The 18892-nt window shown below is 48.1% G+C and overlaps 2 protein-coding genes across 4 annotated transcripts; one reads left to right on the top strand and one right to left on the bottom strand.

Annotated features, from left to right (window-relative positions):
* Positions 1-1389: 1389 nt before the first annotated feature.
* znf831 (zinc finger protein 831) lies at positions 1390-16771 on the bottom strand. 2 transcript variants are annotated; one of them, XM_040203585.2, is made up of 6 exons: positions 16634-16771; positions 12636-12727; positions 10205-10901; positions 4641-8727; positions 3412-3629; positions 1390-2853 (listed from the first exon to the last, which is right to left on the bottom strand). In XM_040203585.2, exons 4-6 carry the CDS (start codon positions 8677-8679, stop codon positions 2212-2214), a joined length of 4899 nt encoding a protein of 1632 aa, XP_040059519.2. In that variant the 5' UTR covers positions 8680-8727; positions 10205-10901; positions 12636-12727; positions 16634-16771; the 3' UTR covers positions 1390-2211. The 2 variants fall into 2 exon arrangements, 1 of the variants encoding a protein (XP_040059519.2); XR_013453214.1 differs by lacking the exons at positions 12636-12727; positions 16634-16771 and adding an exon at positions 2978-3206 and having other exon boundaries at positions 10205-10402.
* On the top strand, positions 13424-18849 carry cstf1 (cleavage stimulation factor, 3' pre-RNA, subunit 1). 2 transcript variants are annotated; one of them, XM_040203590.2, is made up of 6 exons: positions 13424-13557; positions 13924-14120; positions 14220-14497; positions 14582-14779; positions 14914-15304; positions 17962-18849. In XM_040203590.2, exons 2-6 carry the CDS (start codon positions 13952-13954, stop codon positions 18219-18221), a joined length of 1296 nt encoding a protein of 431 aa, XP_040059524.1. In that variant the 5' UTR covers positions 13424-13557; positions 13924-13951; the 3' UTR covers positions 18222-18849. The 2 variants fall into 2 exon arrangements, with proteins under 2 accessions (XP_040059524.1, XP_077948374.1); XM_078092248.1 differs by lacking the exon at positions 13424-13557 and having other exon boundaries at positions 13923-14120.
* The last annotated feature ends 43 nt before the right edge of the window (positions 18850-18892 follow it).

The raw sequence follows: 18892 nt of genomic DNA, 5'->3' as shown, positions 1-18892 counted from the left end.
TGGCGTCCACACACCTCAGGCAATTATGCAAGATGCAAAATAAATGCATTGATACAAAGAAAAATACATCTCTTGCACAGCCTGAAACAATACAGGTAATGAATGCATTAGATAGATTAGATGCTGGAAGTCAATGGAAAAGATATACGCCCCTGTATTTTACAGGGTAGTGGAGTTTAACGGCACTTGTTGCTTTTATGAATTCCCTGATGTTTTTTGTCTTTTTGGGGGGAGATTTGTTGGTGATGGAAAGCAGAGATAACACAGCCAACCTCACCTTTTAATGCAGTATAATCTCAAATTCCACAGATGGTTGGAAGCCTGATTTTAGACTTTTTCTGGGCAAATCTCAGCCGGCCGTGACATTGTGAGAATAACGCTGAGCACTAAAGCTTTGGCCCGTTCACAAGCATTTGCTTTGATCGACCCTAAAAGGCTGTACGACACTCAGCCGTTGCTCAACTTGGGATTTGTTCAGTGCATTCTTTAATACTCCATCAGATCCCCACATGTACATTGATGGTGATGATTGTCTGACATTGGCTCTCCGCCGTTCTAAGGAATCTTTGCCGTGTTGGGCCGCGCAGAGGCCTGCATGGTGCAAACAAATCAGAGAACTCACGACGCTCATCAAGCCTTTGTGTTGCTGTGTCCTCGTACACCATACATGCGTTTTAAATGGATCAAACATGTTTCAACTGGATGTGGGGAGTAGATGGTGAGAACTTGTTTTCATTGTCTTCTTTAATCCTGGTTCTGCATCAGAAAAAAAGAAAATCAGCGAGAAGATTTTCCATTTAGTTATTCTTAATGCTTCTGGTGAAAGCAGATGAAATCACGGAGGTCCACAGGAAACACTCTTAGACTCCAGAGCGCAGATCTTACTGCTCTTAGTTCACATGAACCACCACTATCACCACAACATTTTAAGCTCTTCAAAGCAGCTTCTAAATGCATGAACAATCAAAACGAGGTGCAATAAAGTTGTGACTAATTCTTTCTTTTTTTGTCAGCTTTCTGCTACAAGAATATCCCCTTCGAAAATGAACACAATGATGATTGAACTTGCACACCTGTCAAGTTCACAACCTTTTATGACCACTAATGGTCGACAAGCGAGTCAGCGTGAGTTACCGCTGTGGAATTCTGCAGCGGGTCGTTCACATGCACCCGCTTCCTGCCGCCGTGACCGTCCGTGTCTAATCATAGGTGCTCACTCGTGACAAAGCTCAGCCAACAGCATGTGCACATGAGTCACACACACAGGTGCTGTCTGCAGGAGGTTACAGGATGATACAGAGTGCAATTAATGCCAGTGAGTGTGTGCAGAACAACAGGAATGACTGTGTGTGTGTGTGTGTGTGAAAGCACGAACAAGCAGAGAGGAAGTAGTGCAACATTTGGCAGCATTTTATATGAGGCCCGCGTTGACAAGGCGTTATATAAATACAGAGGGTGACAAATGTCCTGGTTGTTTATTATTCTTGACAATGTAATGATCAGTGTTCATCGTTTGATTTAAGTGACACAAAGACACATTTATAACCTGTGTGTTTGCTTCGTAAGTATAAAAAACACCCACGTTATTTAAAGCTATGACCACTTGAAGTAACTTGCACCTATAATACAATGCGTATTATAACAGTGATTATATTGTTCTCAGCAAATGGAAGCTGCTTTGTTTGTGTTATTGTGTGACCTTCAGATCCCAGCTGATGTTGCGTCCACAGCAGTTCATTCCTTAGTGCCTCATCACATACACAGTGACAGAATATACAAACGACTTTACGGCCTTTAACCCTCACAATCGGCCCCCTTGTTGTCAGTGTCGGGTCGTCACTGCGTGCGACGTCGTGTGCTCGGTTCAGTGACGGCCGCCTCTCTCGGCTCCACGTGGGAGATATTGAAATTCCTGTGTGTCAGACTTGGAATTTACTACTTGGAAGCGCCTAAGCAGTGTTTCCTACTCAGCGTGTAATTCAACTTAATGGCACCACGGGACATTCTTGCAAACCCATTTCCCTTTAAATGCACTATTGAAAGTAACAGATAAAATCGTCAGTGTTGATTATTTTAATTCATACTTTGACTTCTTTGGAGTACACACGTAGTTCCCAGCTATGCTTCACTGGTGAAGCTATAAATCTGTAGCAGCAAAAACTCCAAATGGCAGCTGTGTGTGTGTGTGTGTGTGTGTGTGTGTGTGTTGGGTTAAAGCTCGATGATGAGCTTCCCTTCATCGTCGCTGCTGCTGATGTCTCCTGTGCCGTCCAGGCACCTCTGCAGCGGCCTCGCCGCGCCGCTCGCGTCCTCGCCCGGAAAGAAGGAAGACCCGTCCTCGGCGTCGTTGTCGCCACCGGGTGGTGGCGACGGGAGACGCCGCGTTGGCGGCCCGTCGTTGTCATCCAGCACGTTGCAGTTTGAACAAGAATCAGGCGAGACACCCGGGCTCTGGTGGCTCCCCGGTGCCCACTCAGCGTCTGCCCGCCCTCGCTGAGGCGCGCTGACGCTGCTCCGCTCTCGGCCCCGGTGCGGGAGCGCCGCCGCAGGCCGAGGGGCGGACGTGCCGCGCGAGAAACCGCTTGGTGCCTCCGCTAATTGGGCCGGCGCTTTGGCGCTGGGTTCCCATGAGGCTTGCTGGTTATGGATGCGGCTGCTGCTGCTTTCCCAGTATTGGTGTGAGAAACAGAAGCTGTTGGTGTCCACCTGTGAATCGAGGTGGCTCTGCGCTCGCTGGGGGCTCCGTGGGGGCCACTCACACATTCCTGAGTGCGTGTGGGAAAAATGCTGAAGATGCTGCTCGGACGGCCAAGAGAGTTTGGCGGGACCCGAGTTGACCGCCCTGTCTTCTTCCTGTTAATAAGACAAGAAGTTCACCGTCATACCGCGACAATAACACGGCCCTTGTCCCCGTCCCCGGGACCCTCCGCATTATCTTCATGCATAGCTCAAATACCGCCGAGCTTAACGCACCCACCCGGTTATCAGGGTTTTGTTTTCGAATCGCAGAGCAAAGCCCGGCGACATGAATCCATCAACTGATGCCGAGAGCTGGTCTCAACTGCTTTTTAGCGCTGCGGCGAGGCGACAATCATCCATCTGCTTTTGCTTCGTCTAGTTCACTTTTTTTTTTTTTTTGTTTCCCTCAATCCACATTCTTCTCTGTCCGAAGGCTGCTTGGGGATCACATATTTATTGTGGTGCAGCTGTTTCAGGAGAAAAAACACGCAATCATTACGGTGTCTCTCCCCAGGATCTACTGTGTAGTGAGGAGTGTGTACACACACACAGCGAACATGTTTAAGGGTTGGTCCCCGGTCCAGATGATCTATTCTGGGTTTACAGGTCTTCTTAAGGTGCGAAATGTAACCTGCATCTAGCGTTGCGTTGACTGGATTCATTTCATCTCACCTCCAACATATCTGGCGGACGTGTGTACGTGCAGGTGGACTCGGCCTTGTTCCTGTGGACTCGTCCGTCCTCATCCTCCCCCTCCGCGCGCCGTGGGTTTGTCCTCCCGGCCTCTCGGCTCTGCTTCGGCCTCCCGTCTGGGCTGCCCGGCTTCCCTGACGTCCCTCCGCGTGCCGCAGCGTGCAGCTCCTTCTGGGCCGCACATCCCCCCATGAGGCCTGGAGGAGGAGAAAATGGAGTCGAAGCTAAATAAACCATCGTGATGAATGAAAGTACAGCAAGCAATGCATTATTTATGTCGTCAGACACCACGCTAACAGAAGGAAGCGCCTATTCGCACGTGGAGAAACGTGGGTACATATAATTTATAGTATTGTCCATCTGTATTCTCTGTTTTTAGTTTAGTTTATTCTCAGTTTGTTCAAGGCCTGATTTATTCTATTCCTAATAACATGGCCAAAATATACTTTTAATTATATTTATAATAATATTTAATTCCCCTTGCAAAAGTTTTTCACTCTAATACGTCAACAAAACAAAATGGTCATTTTGTAACATGCTTCGTCCTACGATCAGATTTCTGTTATGGGAATTGGTGCATATTGTATAAGAGAATGTCTCATTTGCAACTTGTGTAAACTCCTTTCAATTAAATAATCTGGGTTTCCAGGACCACTATAAACTATAAACTAGTTTCACTGTGGGGGGAGTCAGTGCTCCCTGTGCTCCCCTCAAAAACCACGTCTGTAATTCAAAGAAGGGTGGATTGACAACGACAAATACTGAGGACACCAGGACACCAGGACAACAGTAGTGCCATTTGCAGGTTTTGGGGATTCTCTGCGTACACAAAACCGGGTTAGGACGAGGCCTCCATTCTGCAGAAGCACTGATCTCATGCTGCCACCTTGTGGGTAAAAGTGGTTCCTGATTGACACGTCGGAATCCATGTCCATACTTTATATTTAGGGTTATATTTCTTCATCGTAGAATCGTGGACACTAGAAAACAACCCTTAAATTAAGCTTTTTACCTTCATAGTAAATGTTAACATTTACATTTTTCATTTGGCTGACGCTTTTATCCAAAACGACTTACAATAAGTGCATGAGTTCTGTATTGGGAGCCTTTAAATCCAATGTTCTGGTCTCCAAGATGACAACATGACATATTGCTCTGCATATGATTCACAGTAGAATACTTAATAGAATCCAAGTAGTTAGATATACCTGCAGGATGGCTCTGAATACTTGGGCTGCTTTTAGACACTGAAGAGACAAAGTCATCTGGCTGCACCGTCCTGTCACATCCCGTGTTTGCACGTTTCCATGAATCCGGAGCCTCTGATAAAGCGGTTTCCGTTGGATTGCTGCAGCAGATGAACGTCTGGGGGTTCAACTTGCATTTATTGATGGGAAATGAGGACACAGACCCATGATGTTCATCAGTACATGAAGCGCTGGAGGCCTGACCGAGTCCAGCCTGCAGAGGGGGATCGGGTTCCCCACTTTCAGGCCTGTTGCTGTTGCATGCAGAGACTTCGTCCGTGGCTCTGACTGTGCCTGCACGACAGACGGCGGGCAAGAGACGGGTCTCGCCGAGCTCGCGTTGGCCGGAGACGGTTTGAGAGGTTGCTTTGCCTCGGCTGACCCTTCTGTCCGGCAGAGGTTGCTCCTCTGCACAACAGGCCAGAGAAAGGATTCGCTCCCGCTCAGAGGTTCGGCTCCCTTCTGACTCTGCACTTCTGAGCGAAGCAGCACTTGACCCAACATCGCCCATACAGCTCTGAGTCACCGCGGCCGTGTTTACACGATCGTATGTGTGTGGGCGCAGCGGCGCGGCTCCGGCTCCGGGGTGTGTAGATCGGGCTGATTCCGTTTCCCGAGGGGAGTCATTTCGTTCGCCCAGGTGGAGATTTGGCTCCGCCGCCCCAAATTGTGCAGACAGCTGAGGTTTTAGTCTCTTTGTGTCGAGTGAAGATTCACTTTGGTCAAACCCTTGTTGATGTCCTCGCGGTTGACAGCCCCTTCCATCGTTGCTACTTTCTATTGCAACAGAACTTTGAGGCGAGTTCTCGATCACTTCTGCATCACGCCTCTGCGAGACGACCCTACCCGCTTGCCTCTCAATCTGGGGTTCAATGAGCGCCAGCTGCTCGTCAGATATGATCTGAAAGCAGATCTGGAGGTCCGCCGTGTGAACGTGAAACACGTTCCGGTCATCCGGCTGCATCTGGTCAAACGGTACTATGTGACAAGGTACGACCGGGCTGGTGTACGCGCTGTTCGAAGGCTCTGCTGCAGCCGAGAGTTGCGTGAGTGACAGAGGGTTGAGGTTAGGTGGACCCGGTGCAAAAGGCGTCGTGACAGCAGCAGGCGGCGGATTTTCCCACGTGGCCATGGTAGTGGTAGGAGGGAGGAGCGGGAGCGTCTGTGAAACGGGTGTGGGTAGCTGCAGAGACAAGGAGCCCGCTGCAGATTGAGAGGGTTGTATTGAAGTGCTGCATAATGCTGCTTGAACATTTTGCAGGCAGGTCGTGGTTATTGTGGTTGCCGAACATTTCTTGTGCACGACAGCACAACAAGCTGTTGCATTTAGATTCAGTGCTGGCATTTCAGCCCGACAAAGCGGTGCGGCTGTGCAGGGCAAAGGCAGCTGGTCTGGAGTGGAACTGAAAGCCTTTGTCTTTATAATGTCACTAGTTGGACGGGGGACGTCACATTTCTTATCCCAGGTTTTGACCGAGGGCGAGGTCATCTCCGTGAGAGAAGGTGACAGAGCAGAGGTGATAGCGCGGGCACCAGTTCTTGGAAGTTTATCCACAACACGCAGTGAAGTATTGGAATCCGGTTCAGCGGCATTAGGTAACTTTAGCTGGTACTTAGGCAGGAAGCTGGCCTTCGAAGGGGCAAATGTGGAAATGGCAGGCGAGCAGCTGACGGATGCCGTATTTGTACAGATTACGCACGATGGGAAGAGAGCTGCTGTAAGCTGGGTGTGTGTTTGATTGTTCTGCAGGTTGATGTAGCTGATACTTGTATCCTGCTGAGGCGCATTGCGAGTGACCAAAGGCCGGGGATGGGTCGGTGTGCTCGGCTCGGTTTCCATCTGCAGAGGGCAAATTATTTTATCGTGAGTTTTCTGTTTTTTCCTGTCTGAGGGAATCTGGGCTCCACATAACCGCGATCTGGAGTCGGTGCGTTTTTCAATCGTCGTCCCTTCTTCTGCTCGGCTCATGCTTCTGGTCTGCTGGCTAACCAATGATCCAACTGGCGATGACGGCAGCACTGACAAAGACCGGTTTCTCCGGAGTGGAGTCTTGAGAGAGCTGCATGATGCATGAACCCGGCCAGCCTTGACATTCCAATCCACGGCAGAGAGGAGGTTTAGTTTGGCAGGCGAGAGGCCTTGTTGGCACGCTGTCGCACTGCTGCTTGTGGAGTTTATTGTCGTTGCCGTCTCCTTCTGATCGGCTAAGCCCTTTGCTGGGCTCTGATCGACCTCGGGCTCCTTGTTTGCCAGACATTTCCTGCCTTTGCTGACGCCCTCGCCGCTGCCCTTCTCGGTGCTGTAAAGCTTCTTGAATGTCCCTCCCCCGTACATGTACCACTTGTCATATGCAAACTTTTGTGCTTTCTTTCTGCGAAACTTTCTGTTGCTTGGCTCGCCACAAATGTCACGGCCATCCCCGTCGCAGCCGAGGCTGCCGGCGCACGCCTCCTCCGCAGATGAATTCGCGAAGAGGCCGTCTGTTGCGTGGTGGCCGTCCACGGCCGTCTGCCGAACCAGTGGCCGGTGGGCGGACGGATGCTGGTTCGCGGGTTTCACCGCGAAACCTGTTGGATTGATCTGGCCGCAGCTGCCCGTCCGCGCGGTTACGTAATCGCTTTGAAAGGAGGAGGCTGGGCTGCTCCTCTCTGGCGGCAGGAGGGCAACGCTGTAAGGGAGGGAGTTGCTGCGGGTGAGGGGGGCGTGCTCCACGCTGTCGGATCCTGGAGTGGGCACAGAGCTGTAGAAGCCGGCGTGCCTGCTCCTCTGGGACCCGACATTCGGAGCCTTACTGATCCTCATGTCAAAGTGAAAGGAGTCCTTGTACCTGTACGGCATTGGGAGGTCAATGCTTCCCTGCTTCGACAGAACGGTCTTCCGCGGCCTTACGTGCTCCAGCTGTTTGTCCTCCACCACAGCTGTATTCTCCGAAATCAGCTTAGATATGCGTTCCTCTAGCGTCTTCTGCTCCTGCTCCTTTGCGGTGCATCTGGGTACTGGTCCGCCTCGGCCTGGTCCAGACGGCGTTTGTGTCCTAGCGGTTTCTTTTAGGTGCTCCTTGGTTGATTCGGTAGGAGAATCCATACTGTGCTCAGGTAAAACGCTGACAGGGCTCGGGTAGTGTTCACTACTCTCACTGAAGCCCGAGTCGGTGCTCTCATGGCTTTGCGATTTCCCTTTGGATACAGAGTTCTCCCACTGCTTAGAGAACAGTGTGGCTTCTTGCCTCTGCAGGGGAAGATGTTTTTTGTTTTCCAACTTCTGGTTATCTACTTCCTTCCCCTGTGCTTCCGTCTCATTTACGGCAGAGGTCATTGCATGCTGCCCACTCAGAGAACCTTGTGTTTTTACAGAATAGACCCTTGCAGGAACGGCTGGACAGTCGATCTCGGCAGCAGTTGATATGGTTTCCTTGTCCATGCTGCCCGCATCCTCGCTGCGGTCATCCATCGACAGACTGGAGGTGCAGGTGTCTCTAGAGCCGGAACTGCCATCCAGGCTCTCTGATTCAGACGAGAGGCGGGCATGAGCCTGAGTACGTTTGTGTTTGTAGAGGTTGCTCTGAGTTTTGAAGGAGACTCCACAAGTGATGCAGGGGTAAGGCCGCTCCCCGGTGTGGCAACGGAGATGCTTCTCCAGCACGCTAGGCTTCATGCAGTCCCGCCCACAGTGAGGACACACGTGTTTTCCTGCCGACTTGGGTCTGGCTGCAGGAACGGCGGCTGCCGGCTGGGACTGCAGTCCACCCGGTATATGGAGGGTCAGGAAAGGGAGCGTCTCCTTGGAGTAAAGCGGCGACACGGCCATGTGCAGCGTGGCTGGCTCCTGGGCGGCTGAGGACTGAGGCTGGAGGCGGTGGGGCTGCGCTGGTAGAGCGGGCAGCGCGTGGATGTAAACGGCGGTCAGCGGGGCCTGGATGTCCGTCCTTTTCTCTGTCTGCGATGAGACGCAGCCGATGTGCACTAGAGCACTCGCCAACCCCTGCTTGCCAGTCTCCATGGTAACCTTGCTGCTGTCGTGATGTTCCAGGGCCAGGTCTCCAATTACCTGTGAGATAAGAACAGTTTGTATTATACCTTGGCTTTGCCTCAGATCAAACAAGGCCGATCCATCTATTTTAAGCGGGGATGTTTTACAGGTCTGGTTCTCACCCAGTGGAACAGAAAAAAAAGGAGCATGAATAAATGCACTGAAGCTGTTGATGACCGTGCCCTTTAGGGCAGATGGCTTAATCCAGTCTGCATGTCTTGTTAATGAAATCCATACAAACACATAGATAGAATTGATTTCGGAGAGTGGAGAGAAAGACATCAGGGAGTAAGAGCAGATATTTTTGTATCAGAGGCTTTTATCCTCCCAGATGAGATGTGTCTGCGGAAATTAGCAATTGCCTCAGTCACCAGGCTCCGCCAATTAAACGGCACACCCTTGACGTTCATAGTGGCACGTGGCGGCTTTCTCTCCAGTCCAAATGTCACATTTGTGCAGAAATGTAGTCGGAGCATAATGAGGGCGAGAAAAGAGGAAGCAGACGGTATTAGCTCAAGCAAATTTGATTTCCTGTTGCCGCGATGCTGCACCTCCGTGCATATTCCAAGCGATTTTTTCCTATTTCACCCACAGAGGAGCAGTTAGCTAGTGCCTGGTTTGCTGGTTGTACAGCGAGAGCGATGGAGAGTTTTCTGGCGCTGTGAATTTAGGAAAAGTTAGTCTCTGGACTAAAAACATCAGTGTATTTGCAGAGAATATTGACCTAAGAACCACCCTCTTACTGTTATGTGCTTTCACTTCCTTTCAGACATATTATTATGTCATATTGCTACATACACAACTCCATGTTGGCATTTTAATTGGAGATGAACGGATTCATGAACTGATTTTTGACCTAATAGCGATCGCTCGCTTTTAGCACCAGCCGATACTGAGCGTGCTTTCTATACATGTGTTTAATTAAGAAGCAGTATCGCTTTCCTAACATTGAAAAATGAAATCTAAAAAGATAAATACTTTAATGTAATGTTACTTTTTAATGCTAATATTATAAATGGCACTAGTAAATTTGTAAAATAACAGGGAATACAATTTAACCGCACCGACGTGATGAAAAATGAAAAATCAAAATTCCAGTATGCAATGTATTAAGTGTATGAATGCACTTAATAGATCGGCCCCATTGTCATGATACACTATCTGGCTGTTTCAGGTGATATGGACCTGATATCAGTATCAGTGCATCCCAACTTTTTTCAATTATTCAAAAGGATGTTTTACTTTACAAGCAGTTGGGTTTAAAGAAAAAAGGTCAAACTGTACAGAAAAGCAGCTTCTGCCTGCAGAACGAACAATCGCCGGCTGGAACGGGTGGCGTGAAAATGTAAACACAGGTCAGACGAGGGGATGTTTGAAAAGAGGAAGTGTTGCCGTCACAAAGTGTAAGTAAGTATAACAGAACGATGAACCAGAACATTCCCAAAGTCAGATGCAACACAAAACTGTATAAAACCATCACACATAATTCCCTTACCTCACTTTTCCCCCCTCGGTACTTCACTCAGCAACAATAGTCCAGCTGAGAAGAGCTCCTCCACCCAACAGCCCCCACCGCGGTGCACGTTGCCATATGTTTTGTCATCCAGGCATGTGTTCCTCCGCGATCCCTCACTGCTCGTTCACGGAAACCGTTTCTCATTGGGGAAGCGGAACAAATGCAAATGAGAGAGAAGATGCACTACGAAAGTGTCGAGGCAGAGGAGGAGAGGGAGGGAAGGGGGCTGGCTGGCTGGCTGGGTGGGTGTGTAGCTGTCAAACAAAGACTTCCGGACGACAAGTTGAAAACAGAGATTACACAGAGAGACGAGGCCCCCAGCACAGATGGAAGGCGTTAAGTCGAATACAAAAGAGTCAGTGCAGAAGTGACAGCGACTGCTTGGAAGCGGAAGTGCGGTGACGGAGGCGAGCTCACCTACAGCAGTCCCGCTGGCTGGCTGACGGACTTCACCATCAACAGTTGGAGAGACTTTTATTTGGCCTACTTGCTCCCCCACCTACCTACTTCCTCCCACACACTGTGTTTCGTACACCCACACAGACGCGGGTGCAGCGATGGTTGTTGATGCACTGCTTTGGCTCTCTCAGGCACTGAACAAATGGATGGGCTGTGAGTGGCTGGAGTCAATTTCCCACCTCCAACCAGAGGCCCCCTCATCGCGGCATGTATTATTCTGCAGAGGGAAAACCAGTTCACACAGTATAGTGCCGTTTTTATAAAAGCCTTACATTTTACTGAGAACTCAGAAAACGGGCAGGAAGGATCACTGCAGAACCGTCACAGCCAAACTGTTCAGACTCCGGAATGCCAAAACCACCAAAACCCTCATTGGCACTTTGCCTCAATATCATTGTTGCTGTTGTAAATACTGTATGTTTAAGTTATGTTCTTATATATAGATATACTTACAATGATGCTGTTCATTTGTAAAAAAGACACTGTGTGTACAGTATGTGAAGAGCAGAGGAAAAGTTAAATTAAGCTGCCAATAGACATTGTTCTGATTTAGATGCTGACACGGCGGGTACGAAGTAACACTCTACGCTGACTCCGGACACTTGTAGCAATTGCAGTAGCAAGTAGTTGGTTTTAAGTTAAGTTTTAAGGCTTTTCTTTTATGTGACCTTTTGTTTATGGTGCCCCTGCAAAGAGAACTCCTTCGGCAAAAAGAGATCTTGAATCTCAGTAGAAGAAAATCCTGTAAAAAAAAAAGCTTTAAAAATTGTTAAATGACGGTCGCTAAAAGGTGCTTAATAGCACATTAATATCCATTTCCTTCACACTACTCTCAATATGGCAAAAAATGAGCCCATAGCTATAAGCTAACAGTGCTAACAACGCCAACCGTGGCCCTAGCTTAGCTGCCAAACGAGCTAGCAGTCCATCTGAAGAGTCGTGACTGGTTCCGATGGGTTTGTGGCATTCAGGGTTGTGACTTCGTGTAAATGCCAAATGCTCGACCTCTAATACATGAATGATTAGCTAAAGCTGTTTCTATTTTCTTTTGATGAGGCTACATGAAAAGAATCCAAAGATGTTCCCACTCTCAATAGCTCCCATGTCAGTGTCATGTTTTCAAAGCCTTTTTCTCTTATGAACATTATGTCATTGTGTGGGATCCACTGTGCAGTAATCAGATGACATCTGCTAAAAGAAAAACAAATATTTTTAAAATAATTCCGCTGCTACGGACTCCAGCTGGTAACCTAGGCAACTGCAGGCCCGATCTAGAGCATGCTTTGTGTTGACATGGCAACGAGACACCTCCCACCACGCATGCTTTCTACCACAGCTCGCAGTCCTGCAGGGTGCAAGCAGAGTTTCAGGTATGATTCAGAGTCAGCTTAGTGTTTCCATCACAGTATGTTAATAGTCTAGATGGATTTGCACAGATTTCTGTCCTGTCGTTGATGTATTGGCCTTGTTGCTCCAGTCATTAGGAAACAGGGGTTGCTGGTCTGCGGTGATCAGAAAGCAAGAACATGCTTTACTATTCCTCCTGTTCGCTGAGCCTATGAGGATAAATCGTTGCCAGCAATGTTGATCCTACCCTGTTGTCAAAAATAGGTACATCTTGGACAATGATTGAAAAAGATAATGTCATCATGGCAGAACAACATTAGTGAGGTAGGACAAACGGTTCCTCGCCCTTAACTCACAAAACATGACATAATTTTAGGGACTGTGAAGCTGCCTGCCTCTATACACATGGAATGACAGATGTATCATTTGAATAGACTCATTTCTCTAACAGACTTATTCACCAACATCCATCTGTATGTTTTACTCTCCATTTCGTTCTTCTTTTGCCAGCTCATGAAGCGATGAGCCACGTTGCGAGGAAAGTGGCAACTGAGAGACTGTGTGTGGGTGGGTGTTGAATTGCTGGAGGCCTTTATCCACTCACGTGTTCTTTTGTGTCGTTTCAGTAGATTAAGAAGATCAGTCTCCTTCGCCACTTTTGTCTCGTACCTCCAGTCGTAACACCACCGCCACCAGCTGCAATCACAGCGTGCATCTGTCAGTTCTAAACTATAAACCATAATAAATCTCAATCTTAGCCGCTGTGTTCAGCAGATGGCATCTTCAACTATACATCTATGTTGTGCAAAGACTGCAAATATGCCAACAAAGCTGTGCTCAATCCTGAGCAGAAGCTTACAACGCTGTATTTGTGCACCCTCTGCTGGGTCACAATAGAAATGAATTATGTTTTAGAAATGAGATACCATTTCAAACAGTTATTGTTGTTGTTGTTTAATTCAGTTAACTCATCAGCACTGTTTTGAGGATTATACAGCGTTTTATATCCAGAGCAACACTTTTGTACTATTTTAGACAAAGAGAAAAGTTACTTGCTCTTTGGACGCTGGAAGGTAAATATTAAGCTTTTTGTGTCCTCGTTAAACTGTAAATCAGAATTGTTTTTCATAAGTTGTATGTCAATCAATTAATTATTTCAGCAAGTATCTGGGCTGTTTTTTTGCATTGAAAGAGAAAAAGAGGGCTTTTGAATGAATGTTGCATTCACGTACGTTAGCCTAAACTAAATCTTTTATATGTTTTCATTTAGTTTAGAAACACATTTTAAAATATTCATCACGTGACAACCTTTTTCTCTCCCTAAACGTCTCCTTTTTCAGTCGAAGTTGTTCAAATTCACTATTATGGCGATATGTAATGACTAATGTCGCACTTTTAATCTGCATATTCGGTTTACCGTGAAGGCAACCTCTCCGGAGAGTCGCGCACCACTGTGACGTAGGACGTAAATGCGTACGACGTAACGCACGTTTGTGTCCAGGAGGGCAGTTGGAACTTTGAAGAGGGTTAGCGGTGTTCATATTTCAAAATCAACCCACCTACCTCTTGCCCTTAAATAACACATAACGTCGTTGTCGCGTAGTGCACACGTCCACATGGCTCGGGATTCAATTTCGCGGGTGTAGTTCGTTTTTTTCTCTCAGTCTAGCCTTTAGCAACCAAGCTAACATGACTAGCGGCAATGCTAAGCACCACCTAGATTCATTGGTTGGCTTAGCTGCGCCCGCCAACGGTGTATGTTTACAAACGTGTGGCACATCTGCTAGCAACCCGCTAGCTGGTGTTTCCATATACCGCACCGGGTAACACCGCCGTCTCTCGAAACCTATAACTAGGATTAATATTTGACATTCTTTGTTTATTTCTGCCAGGTACTGTGATACTCACGCGCCGCGCATCATGTATCGATCCAAGCCCACCCTGAAGGACCGACAGCACCTGTACAAGCTCATCATAAGCCAGCTGCTCTACGACGGATACACCAACATCGCCAACAGCCTCATCACTGAGGTCAAACCGCCGAACGTCGTGTCTCCGTCCGAGCAGCTCATGCAGCTGGCAAAGACCGGTAACGTTAACTCCCGGCTTGTTGAGGGGACGTGATGGCTCGTTTTCTCGTGATTCCCAACCTTCTCTTTTTTTTTTTTTTTTTTTTTTTTTTTTTTAGGGATGGAGAACGATGACGCTGCAGTCCAGTATGCCATCGGGCGATCGGACACAGTGGCGCCCGGTGTGGGCATTGATATGGAGTTTGACGCCGACGTCCAGTCCATGTCCCCCGAGGCGTCCGAGTACGAGACCTGCTATGTGACGTCTCACAAGGGCCCGTGCCGCGTTGCCTCGTACAGCCGCGACGGCCAGTTGATCGCCACTGGCTCCGCCGACGCTTCCATCAAGATCTTGGACACCGAGCGCATGCTGGCCAAGAGTGCTATGCCTATCGAAGTGAGGCATATTTCAAATCAGAGTTCTTTTTTAAATCTTGAAGCTTTTGGTTAACGATTTCCTATGCTTATGTTTACATTTCAGGTGATGATGAATGAGACGGCGCAGCAGAACATGGAGAATCACCCCGTGATCCGGACACTGTATGACCACGTGGACGAGGTCACCTGCCTCGCCTTCCATCCCACTGAACAGATTCTAGCGTCCGGCTCAAGAGACTACACCCTCAAGCTGTTTGACTACTCCAAGCCCTCTGCGAAAAGAGCGTTTAAACATATACAGGTATGATTTGCTACGCAATAGATCTCTGGTAATCTAACAGAAACAAGGTTAGGAAATGTAACTATTTCTTGATTCTATACTGACTACTATAATGATCTTGTAATGCAATTCTCCCTTCTTCTTTTCCTCGACAGGAAGCCGAGATGCTGCGTTCGATCTCCTTCCACCCGTCAGGCGACTTCCTGCTGGTGGGCACGCAGCACCCCACCCTCCGCCTCTACGACGTTAACACCTTCCAGTGCTTCGTGTCCTGCAACCCGCTGGACCAGCACACCGACACCATCAGCGGCGTCGGCTACAACCCCAGCGCCAACAGCTACGTCAGCTGCAGCAAGGACGGCAGCATCAAGCTGTGGGACGGCGTCTCCAACCGGTGCGTAACCACCTTCGACAAGGCCCATGACGGCGCCGAGGTGTGCTCCGCCATCTTCTCCAAGAACTCCAAGTACATCCTGTCCAGCGGCAAAGACTCCGTGGTCAAACTGTGGGAGATCTCCACGGGCCGGACGCTGGTCAAGTACACGGGTAAGGAGGATGAGGCGCGCGTTGTTTTAAAGTGCTTGAAATTTAAAAGGCGCATTGTGCACCTTTTTTTTTTTTTTTGTCATCGATGTCCAGTGAGTGGGGATTCTAGATGTTCGTTGTTGCAATCCGTTCCTCAGTTTGTGCTATACTGTGTTCTCCTGCTGCGCCTTCATGCACCAGGATGCATTGCGCGCACGCTACTGACACAGCGGCTCCGTAGTGCGAACCAGCTGAAAACAAGACGTCAACACCTCTGGATTATTCAGCGCATTTCAACTGCAGTTCATTAGAACACTGGATGGCCATCGAGAAAACATGGAGGATCTCTCTTTTAACATATGTTAAAATAACTATTTTTCATCTGTGTGTGTGTGTGTGTAATGTAATATATATATATATATATATATATATAAGCTAAAGTTTAGAGTGAGACTGCACAAAATAATAATTAATAAGCAAAAGATCGTCCTTTGCCCCAGTGGTTGCACCCATTATGTAGCTGAGAGCTGCGGTTGAACCTCCTTGAAAACGCTGCACACGCTGCTGAAAACCACAAAGAGTTGCTCAGCGTCCGCTGTCCGCATCCTGCTAATGTTGACACAGTTTAATTTATCTATCATGCGTTCAAGCTCCATTCAACAAAATATGTTTATGGGCGCATTTAAAAGGCTACTTTGACGGTGTAAAATACCTTTTTTATTGTGACATAAACAATAATGAGAACAACCCCCCCCCCCCACACTCCCGAGTCAATACTTTGTTGAACCCCCTTTTGCTCTTTTGGGTTGTCTCCACCCATTTTGCACATCTGGAGATGGAAATGTTGTCCATTCTTCTTGGTAAAAAAGCTGAAGTCGTCCGATTGGATGCAGACCGTCTTTCAATCGGGTTGAGGTGTGGGACTGTTCTATTTTAAAACACCAACCTCATCATATTGTCTTAAAGGATTGCCCTGTATTTGCCTCCATCCATCCTGACTAGTTTCCGTGTACGGGCTGCAGAGAAGCGTCCCACAGCACGATGTTACCACGGCCTTATGCAACCAGGTTATTGTACATTTCAGATTTTTTTACTTTTCCCCCTATAAGATTACTTTTTTTTTTTTTTTTTACATTTAAGGAAAAAGATTTTTGTCATGATTTGACTTTTTAAATTCATTGTATACTCTTTTGGTTTGACTGTTTATTGGTTTCACCAAATCAGTTTTTTCGCTCGCCACCAAAGTGTAACCGTTGTGTTTACACCCACTCAAACCGAATGCTATTTACAGAAAAGTCAACTTTTCCACAAATGTCGCACAATACGCAGGCACGCTTTCATCACACTGACCACATTTTCAGGAAGAAGCCCAGTGATGCAGCTTCAGCTGATCCTCCTTGTTTGTAGAAGGCCGCAGAGTCACAGGGACGGCAGCGCCATCTTCGCTCTTGCGGGTTGCAGGGTGACTGACGCGTTTTTCTTTCCTTTTTTTGGAATTTTCTTTTTTGAGGTCAATATTTTTTGTAAGATCATGAGAAGAAGCGTGTCTCTTCTCAAGAATAAGAACAGAAAGCTCTTCGTGGTGCGTCAGAGTGTAACTGTTACAGTGTGATTGAGGCTAAATGAACCATTTCACAGCTCATCTTACCCATGAGGCTTTGGGTGCGTCCCCAAGGAGACGTTTACCTCTGGAGACGCCCGTCGCCTCCCGTGGTGACGCTCCGTCGCCTTGTTTCTGTGAGCAAGTGAAGCGCGTGATCAGTTTGGGACGAAAGTGGAGCTCGTGGAGAAGACCGTCGTCCATGAACACCTCTTGGCCACTCAAAGTGGGCTCTATGTTAAACGGATGCGACACTACCAGGCCGCAAAGCATCTTAACGCTGCCTCCGACGCCTCCGGTCCCATAGACGCCCGAGACAACAGCTCTCCTCCTCCCTTGTTTGTTCCCGCAGTGAAGATGGTGAACATGAGTTCATGGTTGTGAGCTCAACGCATTTGATTTGCTCGTCCTTGGAGGCAGGCGAGAGGAAATCAATTTAACACGGGGCAAGTGATCCACATTCAGATGGTTATTCATTTCATTTAAATACTCTTACACACACACACACAACTTCATTTCTTGTTTCTGCCCTTTAGCATTATTTGAACAGCCTCAGGCTGCTTGTGTTGCAGTTGAAGGAACAAAATGCTCTAAGCCACAGCATTGATGTTTTTCCTACTGTAAAAGTACCCCCCCCCCCCCCCCCCCCCCCTTCCAATACGTAAGTCAAGTCATGACATCACTTATTGCAGCGAAGTGGAAGAAAAAAAACCCCACTCTGCCTTTTCAAACTGAGGGACATCTGTTTTTTTTAGCATTTCATCATGATGCGATCGTTGTTTTAATTACCGCTCCTTAATTTACATTTCCACACCCAAAATGGAAAAAACATACGTGCACTGTTTAGAGGTCTTAGAAAGTCAAAAAGCTCTTCAGCGTTTAGCCAATGAGCAGCGTTGCCCTCATTGGCTAAACGCTAGCTAGCTAATGAACGATGCATTCAATGTCTATTCGCCTTGATTTTATATCAAGATGCATTTAAGTGTGACCTTGTAAAATGGGCAACTGGTCGACTCTGTAGTGACCTGCTCTCCGTGTCGATGTGACCGCGTCCCGTCTTTTTTTTCTCCATATTTAGGAGCGGGGCTGAGCGGCCGCCAGATGCACCGCACCCAGGGCGTGTTCAACCACACGGAGGACTACGTGCTGCTGCCGGACGAGCGCACCATCAGCCTGTGCTGCTGGGACTCGCGCACGGCCGAGAGGAAGAACCTGCTGTCCCTGGGACACAACAACATCGTCCGCTGCATCGTCCATTCGCCCACCAACCCCGGCTTCATGACCTGCAGCGACGACTTCCGGGCCCGGTTCTGGTACCGCCGCACCACCACAGACTGAGGCGCGTGAACTCGCCACGTCATCGCTGATGCGCGGTGACTTTCATTTTTTTTTTTTTTTTTTTAAATATTTTCCCCCCGGTGGAACGAGAGAGTTGTTAAAGGGCGACTTCTATATTGTTTTAACAATAATTTTGGTTTCACTGGGGTTCTTCGCCTGGACGGGGAGTCCACAGGACCCGACCGGTTGGACACGTGTCCTGGTCAAAGGCGCGGCTGCTACGCGTTGGACGAGCGCGTCTATCCACAGCGAAACCGCCCCCGTAATTCAGTCCGATTTTTGCAATTTAACAGTTTAACCTGAACGGTGGGGTCTCGGCTCCTCTCTTGGAGATGAAGACCTCAGAGACGTAACGTTTGCTGACTTGTGTCCACATGCTGTTCTCACTAATCCTCTGAGTCTGGCTGATTGGACGACGAGAGGCGACACAACAGGTTACGGGGTGAAAAATACTGAAGTTCCTCTTTTACTTAAAGACTTTTTTAAACTCCTCTCTGCCCGCACACTTCAACTCCTCACCGATCCATCTGCTGTGTGTTGTTGTTTTTCATTGCCCACAGAGGTCAACTTTTCTACTTAGTCTGTGTTCTTTGTAATTCCGTCACTTGTATTAAAGAACTAAAAGGAACAAGTGTGTCGTGTGAATGTGATGGTGAAAAGTCCCCCCACCA

The sequence above is a fragment of the Gasterosteus aculeatus genome, chromosome 17, assembly GCF_964276395.1.
Source record: "Gasterosteus aculeatus chromosome 17, fGasAcu3.hap1.1, whole genome shotgun sequence".
Classification (NCBI taxonomy): Eukaryota; Metazoa; Chordata; class Actinopteri; order Perciformes; family Gasterosteidae; genus Gasterosteus; species Gasterosteus aculeatus.
The sequence above is the reverse complement of the archived record's forward strand: the minus strand, read 5'-3'. Positions and strand labels throughout refer to the sequence as shown.

Coding starts and splice junctions, on each gene's coding strand:
- znf831 (XM_040203585.2), bottom strand. CDS start 8,679: ATGGAGACTGGCAAGCAGGGGTTGGCGAGTGCTCTAGTGCACATCGGC. Junction 3,630..4,640: donor TATTCAGAGCCATCCTGCAG/GTATATCTAACT, acceptor CTCCTCCTCCAG/GCCTCATGGGGGGATGTGCG. Junction 2,854..3,411: donor GTCCGCCAGATATGTTGGAG/GTGAGATGAAAT, acceptor TCTTATTAACAG/GAAGAAGACAGGGCGGTCAA.
- cstf1 (XM_040203590.2), top strand. CDS start 13,952: ATGTATCGATCCAAGCCCACCCTGAAGGACCGACAGCACCTGTACAAG. Junction 14,498..14,581: donor AGAGTGCTATGCCTATCGAA/GTGAGGCATATT, acceptor TTTACATTTCAG/GTGATGATGAATGAGACGGC. Junction 14,780..14,913: donor GAGCGTTTAAACATATACAG/GTATGATTTGCT, acceptor TTTCCTCGACAG/GAAGCCGAGATGCTGCGTTC.